Source organism: Neofelis nebulosa, chromosome 3 (genome assembly GCF_028018385.1).
Source record: "Neofelis nebulosa isolate mNeoNeb1 chromosome 3, mNeoNeb1.pri, whole genome shotgun sequence".
Classification (NCBI taxonomy): Eukaryota; Metazoa; Chordata; class Mammalia; order Carnivora; family Felidae; genus Neofelis; species Neofelis nebulosa.
Genome location: NC_080784.1, coordinates 25,318,422 through 25,342,109, shown reverse-complemented (window position 1 = coordinate 25,342,109; position 23,688 = coordinate 25,318,422). Strand labels below are relative to the sequence as shown.

The following is a 23,688-nucleotide window of genomic DNA, read 5'->3' as shown; positions in this document are numbered from 1 at the left end:
TCACCATTCGAGAGCTTGAGTCCTACATCTGGCTCTGTGCTGACAGTGCGGAGCCTGCTTGGGGCTCTCTTTCTCTCAAAATAAATAAACTTTTAGAAACCTGTTTACTTTTGGTATCTGTGTACTCAACTGTGGACTTAAATCTGCCTCATTTAAAAGTTAAAATGGACTATTCCAAACCCCCCTCTCAGTCCCCACGAGACTAAAGCCATGCAGTCTTGCCCATACGCGGAACTTAAAAGCCTACAACTGTCTGAAAAGTCCTCTCACGATTTGTAGTTAACCCCCCCCCCCCCCCCCCATTCCCTGGAAGCATTCTCTTCTTTGAAGACGGTATCCCCAGCAGCTATCCTAACTTGACCGGAATACAACTTTTTCTTTTTTCCTTTCTCTTTAAAATTTTGTTGGACTTTGTTCATTTTGCCCCGACCTTTCCTGGCATAGGGGACAGGAGGTTGGAGCAGCTCGGCTGAGAACCCCCGGGGCTCCTCTGGAACTGGCAATGGGGGACCAGCACCCACTCTCTGTGCCCCTCTGACGTCTCAGCACCTCACAGGTATGTCGGCAAAGAGACCTGATAGCCAGACCCCCTCAATTTAAGCTGATGGTCCTGCTTTTATTTGAGCTGTTGAGGGTTACCGCTCATGCTCTCCAGGTGGAAAAAATTTAAGGATCACGTGAGTCTCAAATAGGGCTCTTCTGACATGTCTAAATTAGTTTTCTTGTACACAGAATTAGAAAAAGCTGGCTATACGACTAAACAACCAACACCTAGGAAGCCGTTTGGTTCAATCAGGGGAGCCTCCCACTTTTGGGGAGGAACCAGGTATTCTAGGCTTCATTTGATTTATTTGTTGCTGCGGTTTTTGGTATCTTTGCACAAAGTCAGCTGTGTTCTAAATGGAAAATAAAATATAATTAATGGATCCATAAATTATAATGCTATCTTCCAGTTAGGTTTGTTTTAATAAAAACAGGATATTTAGAAATCAGGTTTGTCATGTCTTCTCCACAAATAGTGAAACAGGCTAGATTTTGTTTGCATCTTGTTTGTGTATATGTGTCCATATGTGTTATAAATACGAGATATTTTTTCTATCTCCAGATGGTATTGCTAAAATTAATTTGTAAAGGAGCTCTATGTAATTGGTTTAAAGGCAAGCACTTGTAAAAACTGGGCATTCTAAAAACCACTCAGATAAAAACTAACCCGTATGTTTTTTAAGTTCACTAGATCTGGGATGAACTTCCTTACATTCAGGCCTATACATTACTCCATAATACAGATGCCTCACGGGAAGGGCCCTACTTGATGCTCCAGAGAAGTAAGGAGGAACAAAAATCGAAGACACCTGACCCCTTCCCAATAATCAGAATACTGAGGAAAAGGAGGAGGGAGATGGGGAGCGACTAGAAACCCTAAATCCACCTCCCCGAGTACGAGCACCAGAACTGATGTCCGACCTACTACCTGCTCCTGACCTCCCCCAGGGGGCTAAAGGGCAACCAGAGAAAAAACATGTTTGGCAGAAGGGAGAGACGAGAGACAGAGATGGAGAAATGATTGTCCAAACTTTAAAATCTGCCTCTGGCCTTGCCGGGGGCTCCCTGCCTTCTCTTCCTCCCCCTCCTCCTGTCCCCTCACCACCACTGGGGCCACTCAGGCTCCTGGCTCCTCCTCCTGTACCATCCCTGGGGCGTCCAGCACCATCGGCGGCCCAAGAGCCCCCCTAGACTTAAAGCGCTCACTTTCAATTTCCCCACAAGAGCACCAAGTAAAATTGACAGTGGGGAGCAAACAGATTGGCTGTTTAGTGGACACAGGTGCAACATCCTTGGTATTCAAGCTAATTTAAGGCTGTTGGTTTAATTAAAAACATGTCTTTCCGAGTTATCACCATCAAGCTTTCATTGTACCTGAGTTTATTACATTCATGTTGTATCTGTTACAATTTGTCAGCAAAAATGACTTAAAATAATGTTAGGTTTTGTCTGTCTCCTGAGGTTTTCATGGGTAACTGTTAAGAATAAGTAAATTAAATAAAAAGGTCTATAGCTTTCAAAATCTTTGGTAACCTAAAACTTTAAAGCTTTGCTAGGTTAAGTGATACATTGGGTTAAGTTCATTGGGAATCTGGATCTCTTCAAAATAAGATAAAATACTAACACGTTAATTGCTAAACAGATTCATCTGCTTTTGGCTTATTACAAAACCTAAAGATAAATTTGAATCTGTTGGCAAACATCTTTTATGCTATATTAAATGATTGTACCATAAAAAAGTTCATGTTTTTAAAAATTATGAAATGTATTTGTATATTACCAAAAAATTTGTAAATTGCCAAAAGTGAAGAAAATACTGTTGTAACAGACCATTCATACCTGGTTACTACCTAGTTTTTACTAGAAATTGAGGTTTCTAAGACTTAAAATTCTGATAAATGTAGTTGAGACTGCTGGAAATGAGAAGGAAAACAACACTGAATTAAAAAAAAAAAGGAAATATGTTTAAAGAGGCATAAAGAATGAAGAAAATATTTTTGTTGCAGGAAGAAAGTAATTTTGTCCTAAGATGAGACTGTTTAGAGAGAGAAGGCTTAGGACAAAATCTGAATGAAAAAGAAAGCTGCAGAAGGTTTGTGGAGAGAATCTTTGGAAAAGAATGTCATGTGGTCAGGACTAAGATTAGAATAGATGAGTTTTAAAAGTACACTGGTATAAAAATAAAATTTGGTTTTTCTATTAAAGAGACAAGGTTTTCTTGCATTGTTGGTCTGCTCTTAATAAGAAATTATAAAGAAAGTTTTTTTTTCTTTATCCAGAAAAATAAGATTTCATATTTGTTTTTGTTAGGTCTTTGATTACTTAAATAAATGAAATCTTTCAATATTAAAGGAGCTAAATTTTGCTAACAATTGTATAATCCTATGTATTTGTCTTTGGAATATTAAGATTTATAGTAATCTATGATCCTATTCAGGCATGTGCTTGTTTATACGGTTTGTTAAGTTATAAGGGAGGCATTATTAAACAAATGATAATAAACTTTCTTAGGTTATACTCTATGGGTCAATGTTCTAGAAATTATATGAATTACATGAGTGCAACTTTATGAATTAAGTTATTTACAAATAACTATTCCAGAAATCATATGAAATCCCTAAAGCTTTAATATGTCCTGGTATAAGGTTGTCACTTGACATTTTAATTGTTAGAATGTATGTTACAGAAATAACTGGATTTCCTTGTCAACTACACTATAATGAACTCTCATCAGATCTTTAACCATCTCCATTTTTGAGTCTTGTCATTTACAGTCATTGTTCTGATGCTCTTGCAAATGTTTTCAACCTCAAAGAGGTTCATGAAAAGAACTTTTGAAAATACAGGTTTTTGACACCCTTAATATCATGAAACTAAACTAGGTAAGAATTTTTGGACTTGCAGGGAAAACTGTATTTAAATAGAACAACAATTAGTAATGGGGGCTGAATACATAGTTTTTAAAAAAATTTTTATGTTTATTTATTTCTGAGAGAGAGAAAGAGCGTGAGTGGGGGAAGGACAGAGAGAGAGGGAGACACAGAATCAGAAGCAGGCTCTGAGCTGTCAGCAACAGAGCCCGACGCGGGGCTCGAACTCACAAACTGTGAGATCATGACCTGAGCCGAAGTCGGTCGCTCAACTGACTGAGCCACCCAGGCACCCCCTGAATACATAGTTTTTATAACTTTTTAAAAAAATACTGCTGGTTCACTAACATTTTTTCTTTCAGACTGCAGGAAACATGTTCTCCTATGATGTCTATGTCTTACAGAAATTTGATAAAACATTCCTTTGCAAATAAGTTAAGACCTTTCACTTTTCTCCCTACCTGAATCCTTTAAAATTCAGAAACTCTCAGTGAGTATTCTTTCTTTCATGGCAATTATAATTGTTTACATAAGTTCAATAAGGATTCATTCTTGTAACAGTACACCCTTGGAAACACTGACTATATCACCAAGACTTTGACTGGAATGTCATAGTTGAGAAAGGTATGGATAAACTGATATGACGAGACAACTTTAAGGAACTAAAGTTGACTTTATGGAGCCAAAAGAGCCCCTTGGAACTGTTGGCCTGGTACCTTGCTTACAGAGTTTCCAGCAGCCTTACGGGGTGAATAAAGTCACTTCTTGGCAGGTGCAGACTCCTAAGGATATGTTGGGGACCTCAAGAAGAATTCACCCAAATGTACAGGTAGTTCAGGCAATTCTAATGGCAAGTATCTGGCTTGACTTCTGGCCTGGAGAGGCTATTAAAAGTTCAAACTAAAATCCCTTACAGGGGCATCTGGGTAGCTCAGGCAGTTAAGTGTCCAACTTTGGCTCTGTACTGTCGGAGCTTGGGATTCTCTCTGCCTCTCTGTCTCTACCCCTTGCCCACTTGCTCGCCCTCTCTCTCAAAAATAAATTAAAAATAAAACTTAAAAAAAACTTTAAAAATAAAAATAAAATAAAAAGTAAAAAGTAAAATTCCTTACAAAAGTTCCAACAAAGTAGATTTAAGAGAACTTATGTGGTCAATCACTATTCTTGCTGTACTTACACAAATAATTAGACCAAGTTTGTTAAAACTAGACTTGTTTTTACAAACAAATTGGTTTTAGTTTGGTTATGTTTGATGAATATGAGGATGATTTAGAGGGCAAAGTATGTTTCAATAACGTACCTTTTGTGGATGTTACATTCTAGTTCTGATCAATTATCTTTAAAGTGTTTATTGTTTGCCTAGAAGACTGGTCTGGATCCTGAATTCTTCTGGTTTCCTCAAACATCTGGCTATGCCTCTTCAAACTATGGCTTCCATCTTCTTGCATTTTCTTGTCTTGGAATCACTAAGAAGTAAAACTGTTCCTTTTCCTGAAGCCTTGCACACTAAAGCTAGACAACTTGAGGTACATCTCAGAGAAATGGCCACAGTAGCTCCTGTGTAGACACTTTTCATGCCTGTTGCTCTCTGGGCCCCTCAAAAAGATCACCAGAGGATTTGAACTACAAACCAGAAAAAATGCATCAGATTGTTGCTGTCTGTGCCCACTCCATCTGACTGTGCTTCAAGCTTGACATCCAGAAATTTTCTCACCGGAGTAGTCAGGATTCAGAAACTGGGTTTATAATTTGCTCCAACCATCAACTTGTGTTTTTCTTTTATTGTCACAGAAATGCCTCTTATTAATTACCTAATTGCTGGTTGAACAAGGTGGAGTTTATGCCATTATTAACAAAACCTATTGTGCCTATGTAATTAACACAGGAAAAATTGAAGTAAATACAAAAAGGGTTTATGAGCAGGCATCCTGCCTGCATCGGCACAATTTAGGGACAGATCTTAACTATATCTGGTCAACAATCAAAAATACCCTCCCCAGTCTCTCTTTTGTTTCTGGGTGTTTGTTTGTTTGTTGTTTGTTTATATTTACCTCTCCTGAGACTGTTGGTGGCTATCCTCCTGCTACTTATTTTTGGTGTCTGTTTGACCTGTGAGTAAAATCTGTGTCCTCCAGGGTCCAACAATTCCAAGTCAAGCTAGTGGTAGCACAAGGATTCCACCCTGCACCTCTATAGGAAGATTCAAATCCTGTAAGTCAGTAGAACAGTCCATGAGAGATTTTTACCCATCCAGGTTAGGACAGGGACAATGGCCTCATGCAACAGGAAGCAGTTTCAGAAAATGAGACCTTTTATCCTTTCTCCTTAAGAATAAGGAGGATGAAATCCCTCAGGGACCTTGGGAACAAGCCCCTGTATATCTGAAAAACTCCTTGCCGCCTGCTGACTGAGATCACGTTTCTCATAGAGCTCCCTACTGGCTGTTATCACTTCTCCAGAGCAAAGTACCAGTTGAGGAGCAAACCCAGTCCAGTCTGAAAACCAGTCTGCACCATCATGGACCCCAGTACTGAACTTACACTGACGTTCCCCCTCATGATAATACTAAAAATCATACCCAGGGGCGGATATTTAACATGTCAATTAATCATGCGATGCATGAAGAAGCGTGATCTTTAAGTGCACAGGTGCTAATAAATCCCCGCCTCTAGATGCTTACATGGCACCCCTTTTCCCACCTAAGTTTCTTCAAAATATTCTCCCTGACCTCTCCTCAGGGAGTCAGCCTGAGGATTCCTTCCTTTGTGCCGCCTCCCTGGCTCTCGAGCATTAGCCCCAATAAAGCCTTGCCTGTGCGTTTACATTTGGAGTCCAGCCTCATTTCTATCCTTGCTGGGTCCAAGGACTCGAGTCCGGTAACAGGCTTGCTCATATCTCTTTTCTGCGAAGGCAGTGACTGTGATACTGTTCACCCTCCATATTCTAAAATTGATATTTCTATTCTATATTGCCCACATAAACCATATAATCCATTTGTTCTAAAACTCTCCGTGGTACTCAGGATCACATGCCTGAGATTTTATATCACCATCCACTGTCTTTTCTGCACCAAGAACTCATTTATCCCTTTCTTACTCATTAAAATCAGGCCTATCAGTGTTATAGAAAATCTAAATTTGCAAAATAATTTTTTCTCCTTCCCCAGTGACCTTGTAATATGTTGTATTATTGCACTGAATGTGTTTTTTTTTTTTTTTGGCTTGCGCTGTTTTAATACTGTCAAAGTTCCCCCTATATTATGATTCAGATCGTCCTCAGAAGTGAACTTGAAATTCCTTGCAATATTATGTCTGAAACGCCTAAATCTTCATCAGTGCAGAATTTTGTGTGCAATTTCATTCTTAAGCATTTTGTCTGTTACTTTGTTACCTCAATGCCATGTTTGTCTTGATCTTAACGACTTCAAAAACAGTCTAAGGGAGGGACTTTATATCTATCTCTTTTGTGTAGTAAATGATCAATCCGCCTTTCTGTGCATAGTTAGTGAAACAAAGAGAAAGTTTTAGATAACTTCACACTTTTTCCTAGGAAAATTAGATATAATTTTATTCTACTATAAAGTGCTGTGCTTTCTTGTGTCTTTATATTATTAACATAAAAAATGACAACAGCTGAAAATCTCTGGCTATGATTTATTTATAGCCTAATATTCAATTCACAATTAAATGCTAACCTGTAATTGAATCCAAGGATTCATTCTGCTGATGCACTGAATTAAAGAACATAAGTAAAGTGCTGAATAAATAGGAACAGAACAGAGATTAATAACAACCAATATTTATTATGGTGTGGTTCATTATGAATAATTTGAATGCAATAATTATCATGATAAAAGCAACCCTTCAAAAAGGATGCAAGATATTTAAGAAAGCTTTCTATCTTGTTGTGGTAGACAAAGTATTGTATTCTGTAACTGTAGTAGAAAGAAATCTTGAAAGGTAATATGGATATACTCTTAAGATATTAGGAAGTTACATTTAAGTTGTAATAGATCATTTAATAGATCATTTAAGTTGTAATATCTGCTAAGATGCTAATATGACCCTGCCAGTAAGTTTGTTTATAGAAAAGTAACAAAATTTATAAGGAAAATTTATCGTGAATCGACAACTGAGATAATGGCTTAACCAAAGGAACATCCTCCTTTGATTCTATTCATTTGTGCCTTCATCTTTACATCTGAAGACGTATAAAATGCTTTAGATCATCTTTCTCAAATTATTCTTCCATTCTTTTTCTTCTCAACTTGATCTTTATAAACTTAGAATAAAATTAACACAAGAAGGAAGAAAATACTTTGGGACTTAATTGGTAGAAACAGTAAAAAGGACTGATTTAGACTTTCAAGGCTTTTGAGAGTTGTAGTAAAAATATACACAATAGGTGCTGTGTGTAAGGATTTGAAATAATTAAAATAGAATTAAAAGCAAGCAAACAAAACAGCAGCTGCCAAAATGTCCAGGCAGATTTGAAAAAATAACAAATGAGAACCCTAAAAGGGAACAGCATGATTATTAAAATGAAAAGCTCAGTGGAGGGATTAAATAAGAAATTAGATACTGAAAAGAAACCTGAGCATGTATGGCTGAAAGAATAAGCAGAGTGAGGCACAGGGAGACAGAGAAATAGAAACTAGGAAGGAGAGGCTAAGAGATGTGGAGGGTAAGGGAATGGAAACACAGTATTTCTTCAGAGTTCCAGAAAAGAGCCATGGAGCAGTAATGGGGAGTGGTAATACCTGAAGACCGAATGCTGAGGAATTTCCAGAAGTGACAAAAATGTAATTCTGCTGATACAATAATCACAATGTATATAGCAAATAAGGTACATGAAATGAACGTGTGCCTCTGGCACTCCAGTGAAAGCTGGCAGAAGGAAGATGAAGGGTTCTTCATCACTTCAGTGAGGGGAGGAAGTGAGTGATCTTTAATGGAATGAGAACAGATTTAAAGGAGATTCTTGGAGGAAATAAAGTAACATGGGAGAAAAATATTGCCATGTATCTACCTCCTTATCTAGGGAATGACAATCTGGCTAAGTAGTAAAATAACTTGTTTCATTTTTCTTTTAGAAGACACATAGGAACCATTTCTACGGAAATAAACATCCCAAGTAATTCTTGGAAGAACTTTCTGGAAGACCAAAAGAGGGGGAAAAAAAAAAAAAGAAAAAGAAAAGCCTGCCTTTATTCTTGATATGATCTTGAAATTATGTTTATCTGTCAATTCTGAAACTACAGGAAGTTAGATGCCCCACTTATAACTCACTCATGAATGGAAGTCGTTCCCTAGAAAATAAGTGGGGCTTTGTTTTAAGAAAATAACAGAAGGTTTACCAAATTTCATATTCAAGAAGTACAATATTTTCATAATTTAAGCTGTTTTACGAAGCAGTTCATCATGTGTCACCTGGAGGAATATGCATCTAATTTGAGGAGCAGTCATGGGCCTCTGTGCCCCCTGGGAACTCACCTCCCCCTCTGTAGATTGCAGATGGAGATCCTTCCTGCAGGTGGCCTTGAAGTCTCCAGCAGCAGCGCTGACCTGGACCCCTCGAGGAGCCTCCATGATCAAGGACCTGGTGGGTGATTCAAGCCTAAGGGTAAAACAAAAGACTCCTTCATAGTAAAAAAAAAAAAAAAAACAATTATGATGGACTAAAAGATACCATTAGTGACTAAAACAAACAAACAGGTAGGCATAAATAAAAATCTTTGCCATTTCAAAAAAAACAAAAGGCAAAATGAGTTTTAGAATCCTTTTTTATTGCCTTATCTATTTTTTGGTTCTTTATGAAACTTCATTTGTTCACATCAATTATTTACTCTCATTTGTTTAATGATTTAATAACAGTTTCTTACGCTGTTTCCTTTCACAACGCACATGAAAAGTAGGTCGTGATAAGTTTACTTGTTTAAATCTTTTATATATTTTCAAAATTAATGATGGAGTTTTAATAAATTTCTACCAACCTAGCATGTAGCTATCAAGAGTCTCACAAAGACGAGAGAGCTTTAATGAAAATTGTTAATATTGTGAACTTTCAAGAATTCCACAGTCAAAATTCGGTAAGCCTGAAAAGTTTCAAAGTACTCATTACACGTTTAGAAATTAATTAAAATGAAGAAAGGAGACATTTCCTACATCCACTGACCTCTACTGGCCCAGGAAAATGTTCACAGAATGAATGATATTATCCTGACAGAGAACAAGTAAATGAGCGGTGATCCACCTCTCATTTAATTAAATATGAATAAAGATTGCATACATTTTGAGGGAAGAAAACCCCAATGTTTATTTATATATTTATTTGAGAGAGAGAGAGAGAGAGGGAGAGAGAGAGTGTGCAAGCCGGGGAAAGGAGCAGAAGGAGAGAGAGAATCTCAAGCAGGCTCCATGCTTAGTACGGAGCCTGACACAGGGCTCAATCCCACAACCCTGGGATCATGATCTGAGCTGAAATCAACAGTTCACCCTCAACCGAGACACCCAGGTGGCCCCCAAACCAACTGTTTTAGCTTGTTGTGCCTGAAAAGAAAGATAGTTGGGAGGCAGTTTCAAATTATCTCCAAATATAAAACTAGAGGCAAGAGCAAAAGAAGGCAGAACATGGAAGCTAGAATACAGTGGTAAAAAGCGCTAGTGTGATAAGATAAAGGGCCCCTGATACGGATAAACATTCTGTTTATGGGGGAGCAACTCTGTGTGTTCCCCTTGGCCACACAACTTTAGGACAAGAGTCCCCTCAGGTTCACATTCACCATCATCCAAAGCAACTGGTTTCCTTTGAGGCAACAGATCCAAAGCTGTTTTGCGGGGAGAACCACATCAAATAGATCTCTGAAGATAAGCTCTCTTTCAGTAGTGAAGTTGAATTTAGACTCGAAAGGGATATTGAAGGAGTAGAGCCAGCATTTAGAAGAAGTGATTTTGACATTTTCAATGTTTTTCACTCACCTAAGCAACTCTGAAACTTTCATCTCTATGGGCCTCTTGGGCATATTTATAAAACCCCTGGAGGGGTTAGGTTTTATATATATATATATATATATGTATATATATATATATATATATATCCCTATATGTTACATATATATATATATATATAACCCTATCTACTTATCTTCTACTTGAAACATTGTTATATTGTTATATATATATTAATAGATGTATTTTTTTGAAAAACAAAAGTCACATATTTTTACAGAGCATTTGAAAACCTGAAAATAAAATAATCATCCATAATTTTTTTCACTCATAATACTCATACTTTGCACATTCAATCTACATTTCTGTTAAAATGTGTATTTTGTCATTGATTTCCCCTAATAAACCCCCAAATATAGACCATCTTGAGTAGTATATCTGTGACCACTACTTTTTTCATCGGTTAATTATCCGCAACATTAAATGTAATTATATATGTTTGGATTGATGAACCATTCAAATAGAAGTCAGATAGGCACTTAATTAAAATGAGTTAATATGCATAATATTCATATTAATATTCTAAAATTATGACTCTGACTTTCAAGAAAACACAACTCAGTGAACTTATAAGTGGAAGGAAAAGCACACTTACTTTATCAAATAATTGATGTGGTTTAGTTTGTTTCCAAGGATAAGGGGTTGAGGTTCTTTTTCATATATTTGATAGTATGATATCTATGACATCCATATTAAATGTATACATGTTTTTGTGTCATATTTCCATCATGTTTACATTTGGGACTAGAACATTAAAATGTATTATGTTTTTCTGGGCTTTTGAGCCTTTCCATTCTCATCTTTATTAATTATTTAATAAAATTTTTTGTTATACTCATTTTCATTTTAGACCTCAGGTATCCATTGCCAGCGTAGCCATTAAGCAGAGTGCTTTGCTAACACTTAGAGCATCTCTATTCAAAGAGGTGGTAAAGACTGAGAGATGGGTTTGGGAAAACTAACCAGCAGTAACCAGACCCAGTTTCAACATCTCTAAATTGAAAGTTATAAAGTTCTCATAGGACAATAAGAAATGTCTTAGGAGAATTAATGGAGAGAAAGATGGGGTAGGGTAGTATTTTGAGATATTGATGGCATTTCCTTCCCTGTCACGTCTCCTTAGAGTTCTGCCACTCACTAAACAGTATCTTTTGCCACAAACAGTGGAAGATGGATCAGAGAAGCTGATAAAGACCTTCTGAGTTTCCTAATCTTACGGACACTTTGAGTTGGAGAAAAACCTAGCCATTTAGTATGTTGAAAATGATTCAGCACATGAACGAACACATCAAAAGAAAACCAAAGTCAGTGAGAGCTTGCTGTGTATTTCTACCTGTTGAAGAACTGTTTTCTTGATTCATGGGGTAAAGAAGATTTGGATGGGAAATCAACAGAATTGATTTCAAATTGTTCTTTGTGTTCCTCTACTTGAGGCCAAGTTCTACATTGTAAGGCCTTTATTCTTCAGATGCTAGAGCTCTGAGGAAAGTAGGGATATCTCAGGACTAAGACGACTGAGGACAAGAGACCAAAGATTCTCAAAGGACAGAGGGGCAGTGACCTGTGGTGGAGGAATACTAAGTGAAGAGAAGAATGAGAAACTCTTGGCAAATGCTACTTTGGGTCATGAAGCTACCAATGACCAAACGTTGCCCCCAAATCTTTGACATGGTGTAAGCTCCTTGGTATCCTTATACAACCCCATGGAAAAAGAAGAGAACTGAACAGACTGGGGCTGAGTTTCTAATAACAGTGCAATGGAGACAAAACATGTAAATAAAGTTTTACAAGAACATTTTCATTTCTTGATATAAACTCAATAAATACATAAAAAACATTCAAAAGGTGGTAGCAATTTTACAGTACTGCTAAATCCTTCAAGTTATGAAGTGAAGAAGACTTTGAATTAAACAGGCTTCAACTGTATGTTTTGTTAATCTTGATAAAACTAAGTGTGGTAATCATTAAGATATAATACAAATTTTATTTCCACAACCATATGGTAAATTAATCTTTGACAAGGCAGAAAAGACTATACAATGGGAAAAAGACTGTCTCTTCAACAAATGGTGTTAGGAAAACTGAACAGCAACATGCCAAAAAATGAAACTGGACCGCTTTCTTACACCATACACAAAAATAAATTCAAAATGGATTAAAGATCTAAATGTGAGACCTAAAACTATAAATATACTAGAAAAGAATGCAGGCAGTAACCTTTTTGGCATTGGCTATAGCAACTTTTTTTCTAGCTATGTTCCCTGAGGCCAGAAAAATAAAAACAAAAATAAATTATTGGGACTTCATCAAAATAAAAAGTTTCTGCACAGAGAAGGAAACAATCAACAAAACTAAAAGGCAACTTACAAAATGGGAGAAGATATTTGCAAATGACATATTTGATAAAGGATTAGTATCCAAAATATATTTAAAAAACAAAATTCAACACCTGAAAAACAAATAATCCAATTAAAAATGAGCAGAAGACATGAACACACATTTCTCCAAAAAAGACATCCAGATGGCCAACAGACACATGAATAGATATTCATCATCACTTATCATCAGGGAAATGCAAATCAATGGGCTATTACCTCACACCTGTCAAGTGGCTAAAATCAACATCACAAGAAAACAACGGGTGTTGGCAAGGATGTGGAGAAAAAGGAACAGTCTTGCACTGTTGGTGGGAATGCAAACTGGTGCAGCCACTGTGGAAAACAGTATGGAGTTTCCTCAAAATTTAAAAATAGAACTACTCTATCCAGTAATCACACTCCTGGGTATTTACCCAAAGAATAGAAAAATACTAACTCAAAGGGACACATGCCCCCCTATGCTTATATCAGCCTTATTTACAACGGGCAAATGATGGAAACTTCCCATTATATACATATGTATGTGCATATAATGGAATATTATTTAGCCATAAACAAGAATGAAACGTCTTGCCATTGCAATGACATGGATGGAGCCAGAGTGTATTATGCTGAGTGAAATAAGTCAGAGAAAGACAAATACCATATGATTTCACTCATATATGGAATTTAAGAAACAAAACAAATGAGTAAAGGGAGAAAAGAGAGAGAGAAACCAATAAACGTTTAGACTCTTAATTATAGAAAACAAACTTATAGTTACCGGAAGGCAGGGGAGCTGGAGATAGGTTAAATAGGTGATGGGATTAAGGACTTCACTTGTCATGATGAGCCCAGGGTGGTGTAGCGAACTGTTGAATCAGTATCGTACACCTGAAACTAATATAACACTAATATAATTCCAGTTAGTGTGTTAACTAACTGGAATTAAAAGAAAATTTAAAAGGCCAAAAAAAGAAATAATATAAATTTTTATTATTAATAATACTGTCTGGTTTAAATAATAGCCAATGCAGATGAGTAATATACACTAGGACTTAAATTACTCATAGAGAGTGCTCAGTTAAAGAGTATGTAACGAAACTATTAGACCATTTGGAGGATTTAATAATTCTCTTTTCACAAGTGGCAGTACAGTAGTTCTTATGAATATGAAAATTAAAGTAAGCTTGCAAACTATTTTTTACAAGCTTGCCTATCTAGCATAATAAACTAATTTTCTGTAGCATAAATCATTGTGAACATTTACAGATACATGTATCTGAATCATCCACTATCAATTACAAGTACAGTTACACCTACATATATGCACATATATTACCTCCATACCAATGTACATTGTCTCAAGATCTAGCTATGCTAACAGGAAAAAAATATTTTTGTCCACAAATGGTATGCAAATTTGCTGTAAACCTCCATCTAAACTCCACATGTTAAACTCCATGAATTCCGGGAATAAATCTTTGCGTTTAAGCACAATCAGGCACTTTGAAAAGTCTTTGAAATTAGATAGGCTTATGATTATAACATTATCTATCCAAAGAACTCTAGAGAATAAATACATTTAGATACACATTTTTTTAAATATAAAAGTAGGCATCACCTATTACTAGTCATGCCAGCTTATCAAAACGGCTTGATGATTTCATTGGCTATTTTATTAGTAATATTTTATTAACACTAATAAAATTGTAATAGTATTTTCCCAAGTCATTACTAGAAGCGGGATGCTTCTAAAAGCTATATTATAAATTGTAGAATCATAGAAAATAATTCCCTGTATTGAAAGTTCTGCTGTATACTGAAGTAATGAAAGTTATTTCTAAAAAGTAGTTCAGGAAATTGAGGTTTGTACTCACTGAAAATTACTGTGCTCGAGATATGTCAACCTAATGAAAGAATTAAATGTAGGACTTTGAATAAGAAACTCAGGTTCTACAGAGTTCTACTCAAATTTTAAATACAGTTAATCTCTATGGGGCTCAGTTACCTGATAAATAAAATCATAGAATACGTTAAAAATAAAATATTGTAGCCATTGACAACCATCATTAAATTTACCCTTCTTTATTAGTGAATTAGCCATATAATTATAATCATCTAATACTGGGAACTCATTCTATACTTAAAACTTTGCATGGATTATCTCTTAATCATCCCAACAATTCTGAGAAATGCGTACTCTATCCATATTTTACTTAGGAAGCAGTTGAATCTTAGTGTGGTTGAGTCATTTGCCTAGGACTATGTAGCTAATGCAAAGATCACAGAATATCCAAAACCATCTGGAAAAAGAACAATGTTGAACTTAAAACCTTATTGCAAAACTCTAATAATGAAGACAATGCTGAGACACTAGAAATAAATTTTAACACGTAGGGTCGTCTGATTTTGACAAAGGCAGTAAAATGATCCAGTGAGAAAAAGCAAAGTCTTTTCAACAAATGCTGCTCAGATAACTGATCTCTGTAAGGACAAAATGAATCTCAATCTATACCACCCACTGTTATCAAAAGTAAAAGCTAAACATAAGGTTTTTAAAGGAAAATATCTTTGTGACTTGGGAGTAGGAAAAGTTTTCTTAGGCCACAAAAAGGAATAACTAGTAAATATTTAAAAAATATATAAATTAGATGTCTTCAAGGTGAAAAGCTGACTTTCAAAATCCATCAGTAAAATGAATATACTCATAGATTGGGAGACAATATCCACAAAATACAGATGTTACAGATGTTACAAAGGACTGGTGCCAGGATATATAAATAATCCTCCAGCTCAAAGATAAAATACAGAAATATAAAATACAAATACACAAAACATGGAGCGCCTTGGCGGTTCAGTTGGTTGAGCATCTGACTTCAGCTCTGGTCTTGACCTCACGGTTCCTGGGTTCCAGCCTGGCACTGGGCTCTGTGCGGACAGCTCGGAGCCTGGAGCCTTCTTCGGATTCTGTGTCTCCCTGTCTCTCTGCCCCTCCCCACTCCTGCTCTGTCTCTGTCTCTCTCTCTAAAAATTAATAAACATTAAAAAAATTAAAAATGAAAGAAAAAATACAAAAAACATAATTAAAATAAACGGACAAAAGTTTATAAATAAATGGATACTTCACTAAACAATATATGGTCGTTCCATATGCACAAGCAAAAGTCATTAATATCATTACTCATCAAGTAATGGCAAATTAAAAACACGAAATAACACTAAACACCTACCAGAATGGTTCAAATGAGTAAGAATGCTAACACTACTGAATACTGGGGAAGATGTGCAGCTGCTGAAATTCTCATTCATTTTTAGCAGAAAATGATATAATCACTTTGGAAAGCTCTGGCATTTTCATATAAAGCTTAATATATACCAGCTATATCCCAAGTGTCTATCAATTAGGAAAATACATACATAAAATATTATATGTTCATATGAAAGAATACTAATCAGTAAAAAGGCAGAAGGAACCATTGATACAGTCGACAACAGGGATGGATCTCAAAAACATCATGAGGAGTGAAAGAAATCTTGCAAAGAAGAGTACATATTGTATTGTATTTTATATTTAGTACTAAACTAATCTAATCTAATCCAGAGTGAAAAGGGTGAGAGAAAAGTAGCTTCTTGTGGGTAGTGGTGGTGATTTCTGGGAAGGAGCATAAGAGAACTCTCTTGGGTGATGATGATGTTTTATTTCTTGACAGGAATTTGGGTTACACAGGTAAATGCATTTGTCAAAACTCAGGAAATGTGCACTTAATTATTTGTGAATGTCATTGTATAATTATTTTACAATAAAAAAAAACTTTAAGCAATATTGAAAACTAGATAATGATATGCAGGCCAAAGTGAGCAGGTAAAGTGTACAGATATGTACAATTTATGTTCAAATGCATAAAAATAAGATCTACTGGCAGATGGCTAGTGGAATGTGTACATATGTGATTAAAGACCTAGAGGAGAATGATAATGGAGGCATCTAGCTGGGAGTATATAGGTGGTCACTGCAAGATGCTTTCAATATTGAATATGTTTGAGAATTTTCATAAGGTGTTGGGAAAGAAGGTGTGGTCTCAGATCTTATAGGAATATCCATTTTGTTTGTTTTTGGTTAAAGTTTATAAAACATCACCTATGCAGATCCAAATAGGAAAACTGTTAACTGATGCTAGTGTTTGATTGTCATTGACTGTATTAAAACTCAGTAAAGAATAATAATGATATGTTAGCTTACTTGGATTTAAATAAAATTTTTTTTTTTAATTTTTTTTTAAATTTTTTTTTCAACGTTTTTTATTTATTTTTGGGACAGAGAGAGACATAGCATGAACGGGGGAGGGGCAGAGAGAGAGGGAGACACAGAATCGGAAACAGGCTCCAGGCTCTGAGCCATCAGCCCAGAGCCCGACGCGGGGCTCGAACTCACGGACCGTGAGATCGTGACCTGGCTGAAGTCGGACACTTAACCGACTGCGCCACCCAGGCGCCCCTTAAATAAAATTTAAGAATGAAAAAAATACTAATTACAAAAGGGATGCTTCTAAACTATATATAATTCCATTGCTAAATTACCATATTAATATGAATGCTATAACACTCAATGTCTGTATTTCACAGCTATTTCTGGGAGAGGTATATCTAGAAAGCACATCTGATATTATTTACCTAAAAATTCAAGAATCTGATATGTTCTTGGATAAAAGTAAACTCGTATCTACTTCCCTATCATAAATCCAATATTAAAAAATAAACATATGTAGTAAAATCTCAACAAGAACCCAAAGAGAGTCTCCTGAAACTTAAAACATTATGTTAAACTATTCTGGGGAGAAAAGTATGTGCAACATTTATCAGATTTTTATTTACTTTATTTTTTTAAACTAATAAGCAATTCCTTTTTAAAACTTTTTCTTTCTTTTTTTCTTTCTTTCTTTCTTCCTTTCTTCTTTCTTTCTTTCTTTCTTTCTTTCTTTCTTCCTTCCTTCCTTCCTTCCTTCCTTCCTTCCTTCCTTCCTTCCTTTCTTTCTTTCTTTCTTTCTTTCTTTCTTTCTTTCTTTCTCTTTCTTTCTTTTTGAGAGAGGGAGAAAGAATCCCATGAAGTGCAGAGAGAGAGGGAGAGTGAGTGCAGAGCCCATAGCAGGGCTCAAGTTCAGGAACCATGAGATCATGACCTGAATAGAGTCTGATGTTTAACCAACTGAGCCACTCAGGCACCCCAGACATTTTCTTTTTTAAATTAGAAATTAACATGAAATTATTTCAATTCAAAAGGAGATTGGAATTAAAATATAAATTTCATCAATGGACACAATATAATTTAAATAGATCAAAAGTATTTATGATAAATTAATATCTGACAAATGTAGCAACCATTTTGGGTGGAAATACTAGGTTACTTAGTCAATGATGCTTACTAAATTGTCTATCCATACTGAAGACAATAACATTAGATCCTCAACACACTCTGCAAGAATAATTTCCAGTTCTTTCTATTCTAAATACAAAAAGTAGTAAATCACAGGCTGTAATTTTCAATAGCAAATCAGAAGAAAATTCAAAACATAATTTCCCACTGTGTTTATTCACAACATAAAACTAAGAAATACCCAGTGTAAAACTAAATGACAGAAAATTAAAAGAAAATACTGGAAATACCCAAATACAAAACAACACAACCTTTGAAACAAGATGGAAAGCCCCAAAATCATAAAGAAAAAGAATTGATAAAATTTCACTAAGCCTTAGGTTATTTGGTTTTCTCTAGATACCATGACCTTCTCAAATAAGCCTAGAATTCCTATAGAAGTCCTATAGAAGTCTGGAACTCAAACATTCCAGAATACTCTGGAACTCAAATTAGACTAAACCTGTATTCCCTTCGAGAACAATCTGGTAAGTAGACTCTTGGCAATACAGCATTAACAATTAAATGATGCCCTGCTTCTGTCCTATATAGCAATTGTCAATCCTCCCCTGAGGAGGGTTTACAACATAGTGGAGGTTTCATTTTAATTCATTTTATTACAAAACATTCTCTAAAGGGGCCTGTTGAAAAATTAAACTCATGTTTATTTGCAAAGCTTGTGAATTCCTATGTGATTAGTCATTGGAATTAGTGAAGTACTATTTGTGTTCATTTTGAAAGCATTATAGCAATCACAGTGACGGATTTCAGACTAGTTTTTATAGTGGGTACCAAGAGATTGTTGTAGAGAAAAGGAGTAATGTTGAAATTCAGTCACCCTACCACCTGTTTTTTTCCCAAGAAATGCTGTTTTTATTGTGTTTACATACTAAAGATGCAACAGATTTTGTTTTAATGGTATTATACAATTCTCAATTTGAAAAAAAAAATGCCTAGGTCTCTAGAAGAACTTTCAACATTCTGAGAACAGAATTCAGACTCCTTTTAAAAAGTAAGTCGTGAGATGCAATTACTAAATAGAAACTTAAGCAGAACTTAAGCATGTTTCTGGTTCTTCATAAATATTTAACACGGTGTCAGGCATTTAGTGAATTATTTTTGATTTCAATGATGGAATGAATAGAAAATTGAACAGAAAAATGTTTTAAGGGGGGAAAAAACACAATGTAAACTGTGACCTGAATATACAAGCAATTTTACTGTCGTCGTATAACTTCAAGCTGTGGAGAGTTTTCTTCAGCTGCAAATCACATGGTTTTCGTGGCCTCTATTTTTTTGGTTGGTTTGTTTTCTGCCTACTTGCGCTTTCAGTTATGGTCTCTTTCTTCAAATTAGATCAAACAAATTTTTACATCAATTGTTGCTCTATGTTTCCAAGATTACACCCTAATACAAGCTTCTGATAATGATCATTTGCTATCAACTCTAAATAAATATATACATACATAGAATGAAATAGTAAAAGGGAAGAAGAAAGAAACAGAGAGACAGAGTAGAAAGGAAAAGGGGAGAGGGAAGAGGGGGGGGAGAGGAGAACCTCTTATTGACAAAACATCTCAGTGCAAAATCCTTACTACCTTATACATGGTGGCTTTTCCTTGAACACAGTAATGACGTATATGAGAGCTATGTGTTTTCGGAGATCAGTTTGGAGCCTGCAAAACTTAACATTTCAATTTAAGATTATATTCACACAAGAATGAACATGATGAAAAGATTCCAGCTACATCATTACATATTAATTCATTTTACTGATCCCAAGTCCAGATTAGTTGTTTTGTTTTCTTTTCTTGGAACAGTTAATGAAACTCAGATCCAAACAATCTTTGGGCAATATAAAACGGGTTTCCTCACTTCTCACCATAAAGTGCAGACACTCTTTTGAACTGTGATAATTTAGCTAAATTAATTCAAGAAATAAAAAAGGAAGAACATTCATATTTGTGCTATTCTGGGAAAATATACCCTTATGTCTCGACTACTCAATATACATTGTTTTAGCCTTTTTAACACAGAGGTCCCTAGTGAAAAACAATATAACTTTGTGTAAGACATCATAGAAAATCTACATGTGTAGGTTTGAAATGCACATGGAAACTAGAACAGAATTTGGCACACATTAAGCACTCATCAAACATTTGTTGAATAAATAAATTATAGAAATCTACTTCATGTCCACACCAAAACATTCCCTATACTCTTTAATAAACTTTTTGAAATGTATCTTTCTAAAGTCTCTTATTCTCGACAAAAACAAAATTAAAGACAACACGGCTACTTACTCCCCAAATTACCATTTGATTTACCTGGCCAACCAATCTCACCTTGTTGATTAGAATTAGGTGTCGACTAAGAGTACTTCTTACTGCCCTGAAAGGAAAATTGTCAGCAGGACTTGTAAAGATCTTCTCAGACACTCTGCTTTTAATCTTCATGTACACAAATGAATAATTGAATATCCCCATCATTACTGTGCTTTGCCTCTGTCTCAGTTTCAAATTTAGATCAGTAACACTCATCGTGGGGGTTACTAATTTGCTTTTAGCACTAGCAGATAAACTCAGCTTAGTGCAATATTTAAATAATTGATGAATAATTAGAAAATAAAAACCAGAAACACCATATACTAATTATCATTTAATTCACCATCACACTTATGAATTTTGAGACATGTCAGCAAGGTAATTAAAATAACACTTCCTATTTTTCTTTTAGCAATAGATTTTCATAACGAAAATCATACACTGAGTATATAATTACTAAAATGTTAGACGTAAAAAGAAGTTTCTTTTAGAATGGTGTAATTTAAACATTTTTTTTTAAGGAATGAATCAATTAACTCTGGCATCTGTATTAAAACACAGTTTAAAAACACTTGGAGTCAATGTCAGCCACTGGGGTCCTAATAATGCAGTAACGAGCACCACGTTTCTTATGTTACATGCACTCAGTGTCCTTGTTATTGAGTTTGAGTTTTGCTATATCAGTATTTCACATTAATAAGTATTTATCAGACACAATTATGTGTGAGATATATGTTGACTGCTATAGCACTGAAGATAAACAACGAAGACGCAGATGTTGGTCTAAGGGAACATACACCTTTGTTAGATGGGGAGGGAAAAAATAATCACACAAAAATGTGGGAATTCCTAACTGAGAAAAGAGCCCTAAGTTAAAACTATATAACGCATTATGCGTTGCTGTTTACACATACTCTTCAACCCGTCTAAGTCCTTTGGCACTGAGTTGGGATTCTGGCATTGAGCAAACAGTTATTATCTTTGTCTAATAAAAAAGTGCCTTGATCACAGGAAGATCATGGCCACCTTCTGGTTTTGTCAACTAGCCGGTTTGAGTCTGAAATACTGAGATAGTGAGAAACTGCGTTCCTTAGAAAATTTTATCACAGAACTATAAAGGTCTGAAAAAGTTACTGTTGTGAAAGTATGGCTTTTTTAAAACATTTAAATCGTTTTACTTTATTTTTCTATTTTCATTTGAGCAGTGTTTTCCGCTCATCCAAATGAGAAGGGCTGCACTGATCTTTATGAAATAATTTGGGTTTTGCTTAATATTTCTATTGTGTTTTCTAAGACAAAGACTGTCTCCCAGGTTGATACTTTGATTCAGCTTTGAAAATGATTTCTAATGTGTGATTTATTTTTTAAATATCATTATTGTTGTCTTTTTTTCATCCTATAGAAATGTATTTTGGAATGTAATTTATCTATCAGAGAGTAACTATATAAAACATCTTTTTTATTGACATATAAAGTTGTATTAGTTTTAGGTGTACTACCTAATGATTTCATGTACGTAGAAGTTGTGAAATGATTACTGCTATAAATTATATAAAATATCACTGGACCTCAAACCTTATTTATTGAATCAAGATCATTCATTGACCAGTTGATAGATTTTAATATTTCAAACTTTATTAACAGTTGCTGTGATTTTCTTGGGGAGAATTCCCTATAAAGTTGTCATCTCCCAATTTTCTGGGTAGTGAGGGCTGTTATGTACAACTGTGCCTCTTAGAAACAGAACATTGTCAGGAAGCAGCCTATTCCATTGGAAATACTAGACTGAGGAATCCATCATAAGGGAATTAAGTTCTGTCTTTTTCTGGTTACTATTCATATTTGCTTTGTATTTCCCTTTACATAACATTCCCTGACCATTTATAGCTTTTTTCCTACTCTGCCACCTCTTTCTTTCTGCCTAGATGTGTCATGTATTTCATTGTCTATGTTGGATTTTCCGGGGTCCTTATTTTTATTAATTCTCCTCTAAATTTTCTCTATAACTGCCCTTTCCACACTCCTCATGTCTGATAGATTTATTTTTATATGCATTGTATGTTTGTTAGGGGCAAAAATATACAGAAGGTTACAATAATAACACACATTTTCTTGCCCTCAAATACTTGGCATTTACCATGTAGGCAGGGAATGTCAACTCTTTATACAAATATGTAGCACATTTTCTATTTTACTTCTTTACATACCAAGGGCCATCAACAGTGATGGAAAATCTGACATACGTGGAAGAGCCAGAACTTACCTGAGGTCTTGGGAAGGTTCTGCTCTGATGTGAGGTGTCTCAACAGAGTGCCCGAATACTGCTCCTTCGGTACCTGGACAGAACATGAATCCAGTAGTCAGCAGTCGATACAAACAAGTAGACAGACATGTTGGTTTTCATCTCTATTTTTATGCATCAAATATGCATTCAAAAAGGGGACAGCTAGAAACAGCAGTATAGAAAATGAAATAGAAAAATTGGAAAAAGTGTTCAAGGTAGTGAAGGGCCAAGAAGGGTAAATCTAAATGTCCCTTGGTAGCTAACTTTTAAGATGACCATATTTAGAAAAGTTTAGATTGAGATAGAATTTTCACTCTCTGATCAAAGAACAAAGATCCATCCCCTTCCCCTTTCTTATTTCCCAGGTAAGTATATTTGAGGGAGGGATAGATCACAATACTCAGTTCTGTCTTTCTACAAATGGCAGAGCATGAATGAAAATGTGGAGAGGAGCTCCTTTGTAGTATATCATTCATTCTTTTTTTTTAATGTTTATTTATTTTTGACAGAGACAGAGCATGAGCAGGGGAGGGGCAGAGACAGAGGGAGACACAGAATCCGAAGCAGGCTCCAAGCCCTGAGCTGTCAGCACAGAGCCCCACACGGGGCTCGAACTCACAAACCGTCAGATCATGACCTGAGCCGAAGTCGGACGCTCAACCGACTGAGCCACTCAGGCGCCCCTGTCATTAATTCTTTAAAGACATAGGTCTCATGGGACAGTTGGTAATTCTCCCCCACACAGTGCCCACTTTTATTAGAGTGATTATCAATAGCAATTTAATTTGGCTTCTTTGGTACTAAGGCTCTATCTAAAACCATAAACTGCTCAGGGGCGCCTGGGTGGCTCAGTCGGTTTAGCGTCTGACTTCGGCTCAGGTCATGATCTC

At 35.6% G+C, this 23,688-nt stretch overlaps 1 protein-coding gene across 4 annotated transcripts in view; it reads right to left on the bottom strand.

Moving 5' to 3' along the window:
- Positions 1–23,688, bottom strand: part of SGCZ (sarcoglycan zeta) — a 762,749-nt gene that overhangs the window by 6,333 nt on the left and 732,728 nt on the right. For 3 of the 4 annotated variants that reach the window (XM_058720119.1, XM_058720117.1, XM_058720118.1), the window contains 2 exons: positions 22,778–22,850; positions 8,906–9,029 (listed from right to left, as the gene is read on the bottom strand). In XM_058720119.1, coding sequence (XP_058576102.1) covers positions 8,906–9,029; positions 22,778–22,850 — 197 coding nt within the window. Of the gene's footprint in view, positions 1–8,905; positions 9,030–19,294; positions 20,582–22,777; positions 22,851–23,688 lie in introns of those variants that run through there. The other variant, XM_058720120.1, reaches the window with a different exon arrangement.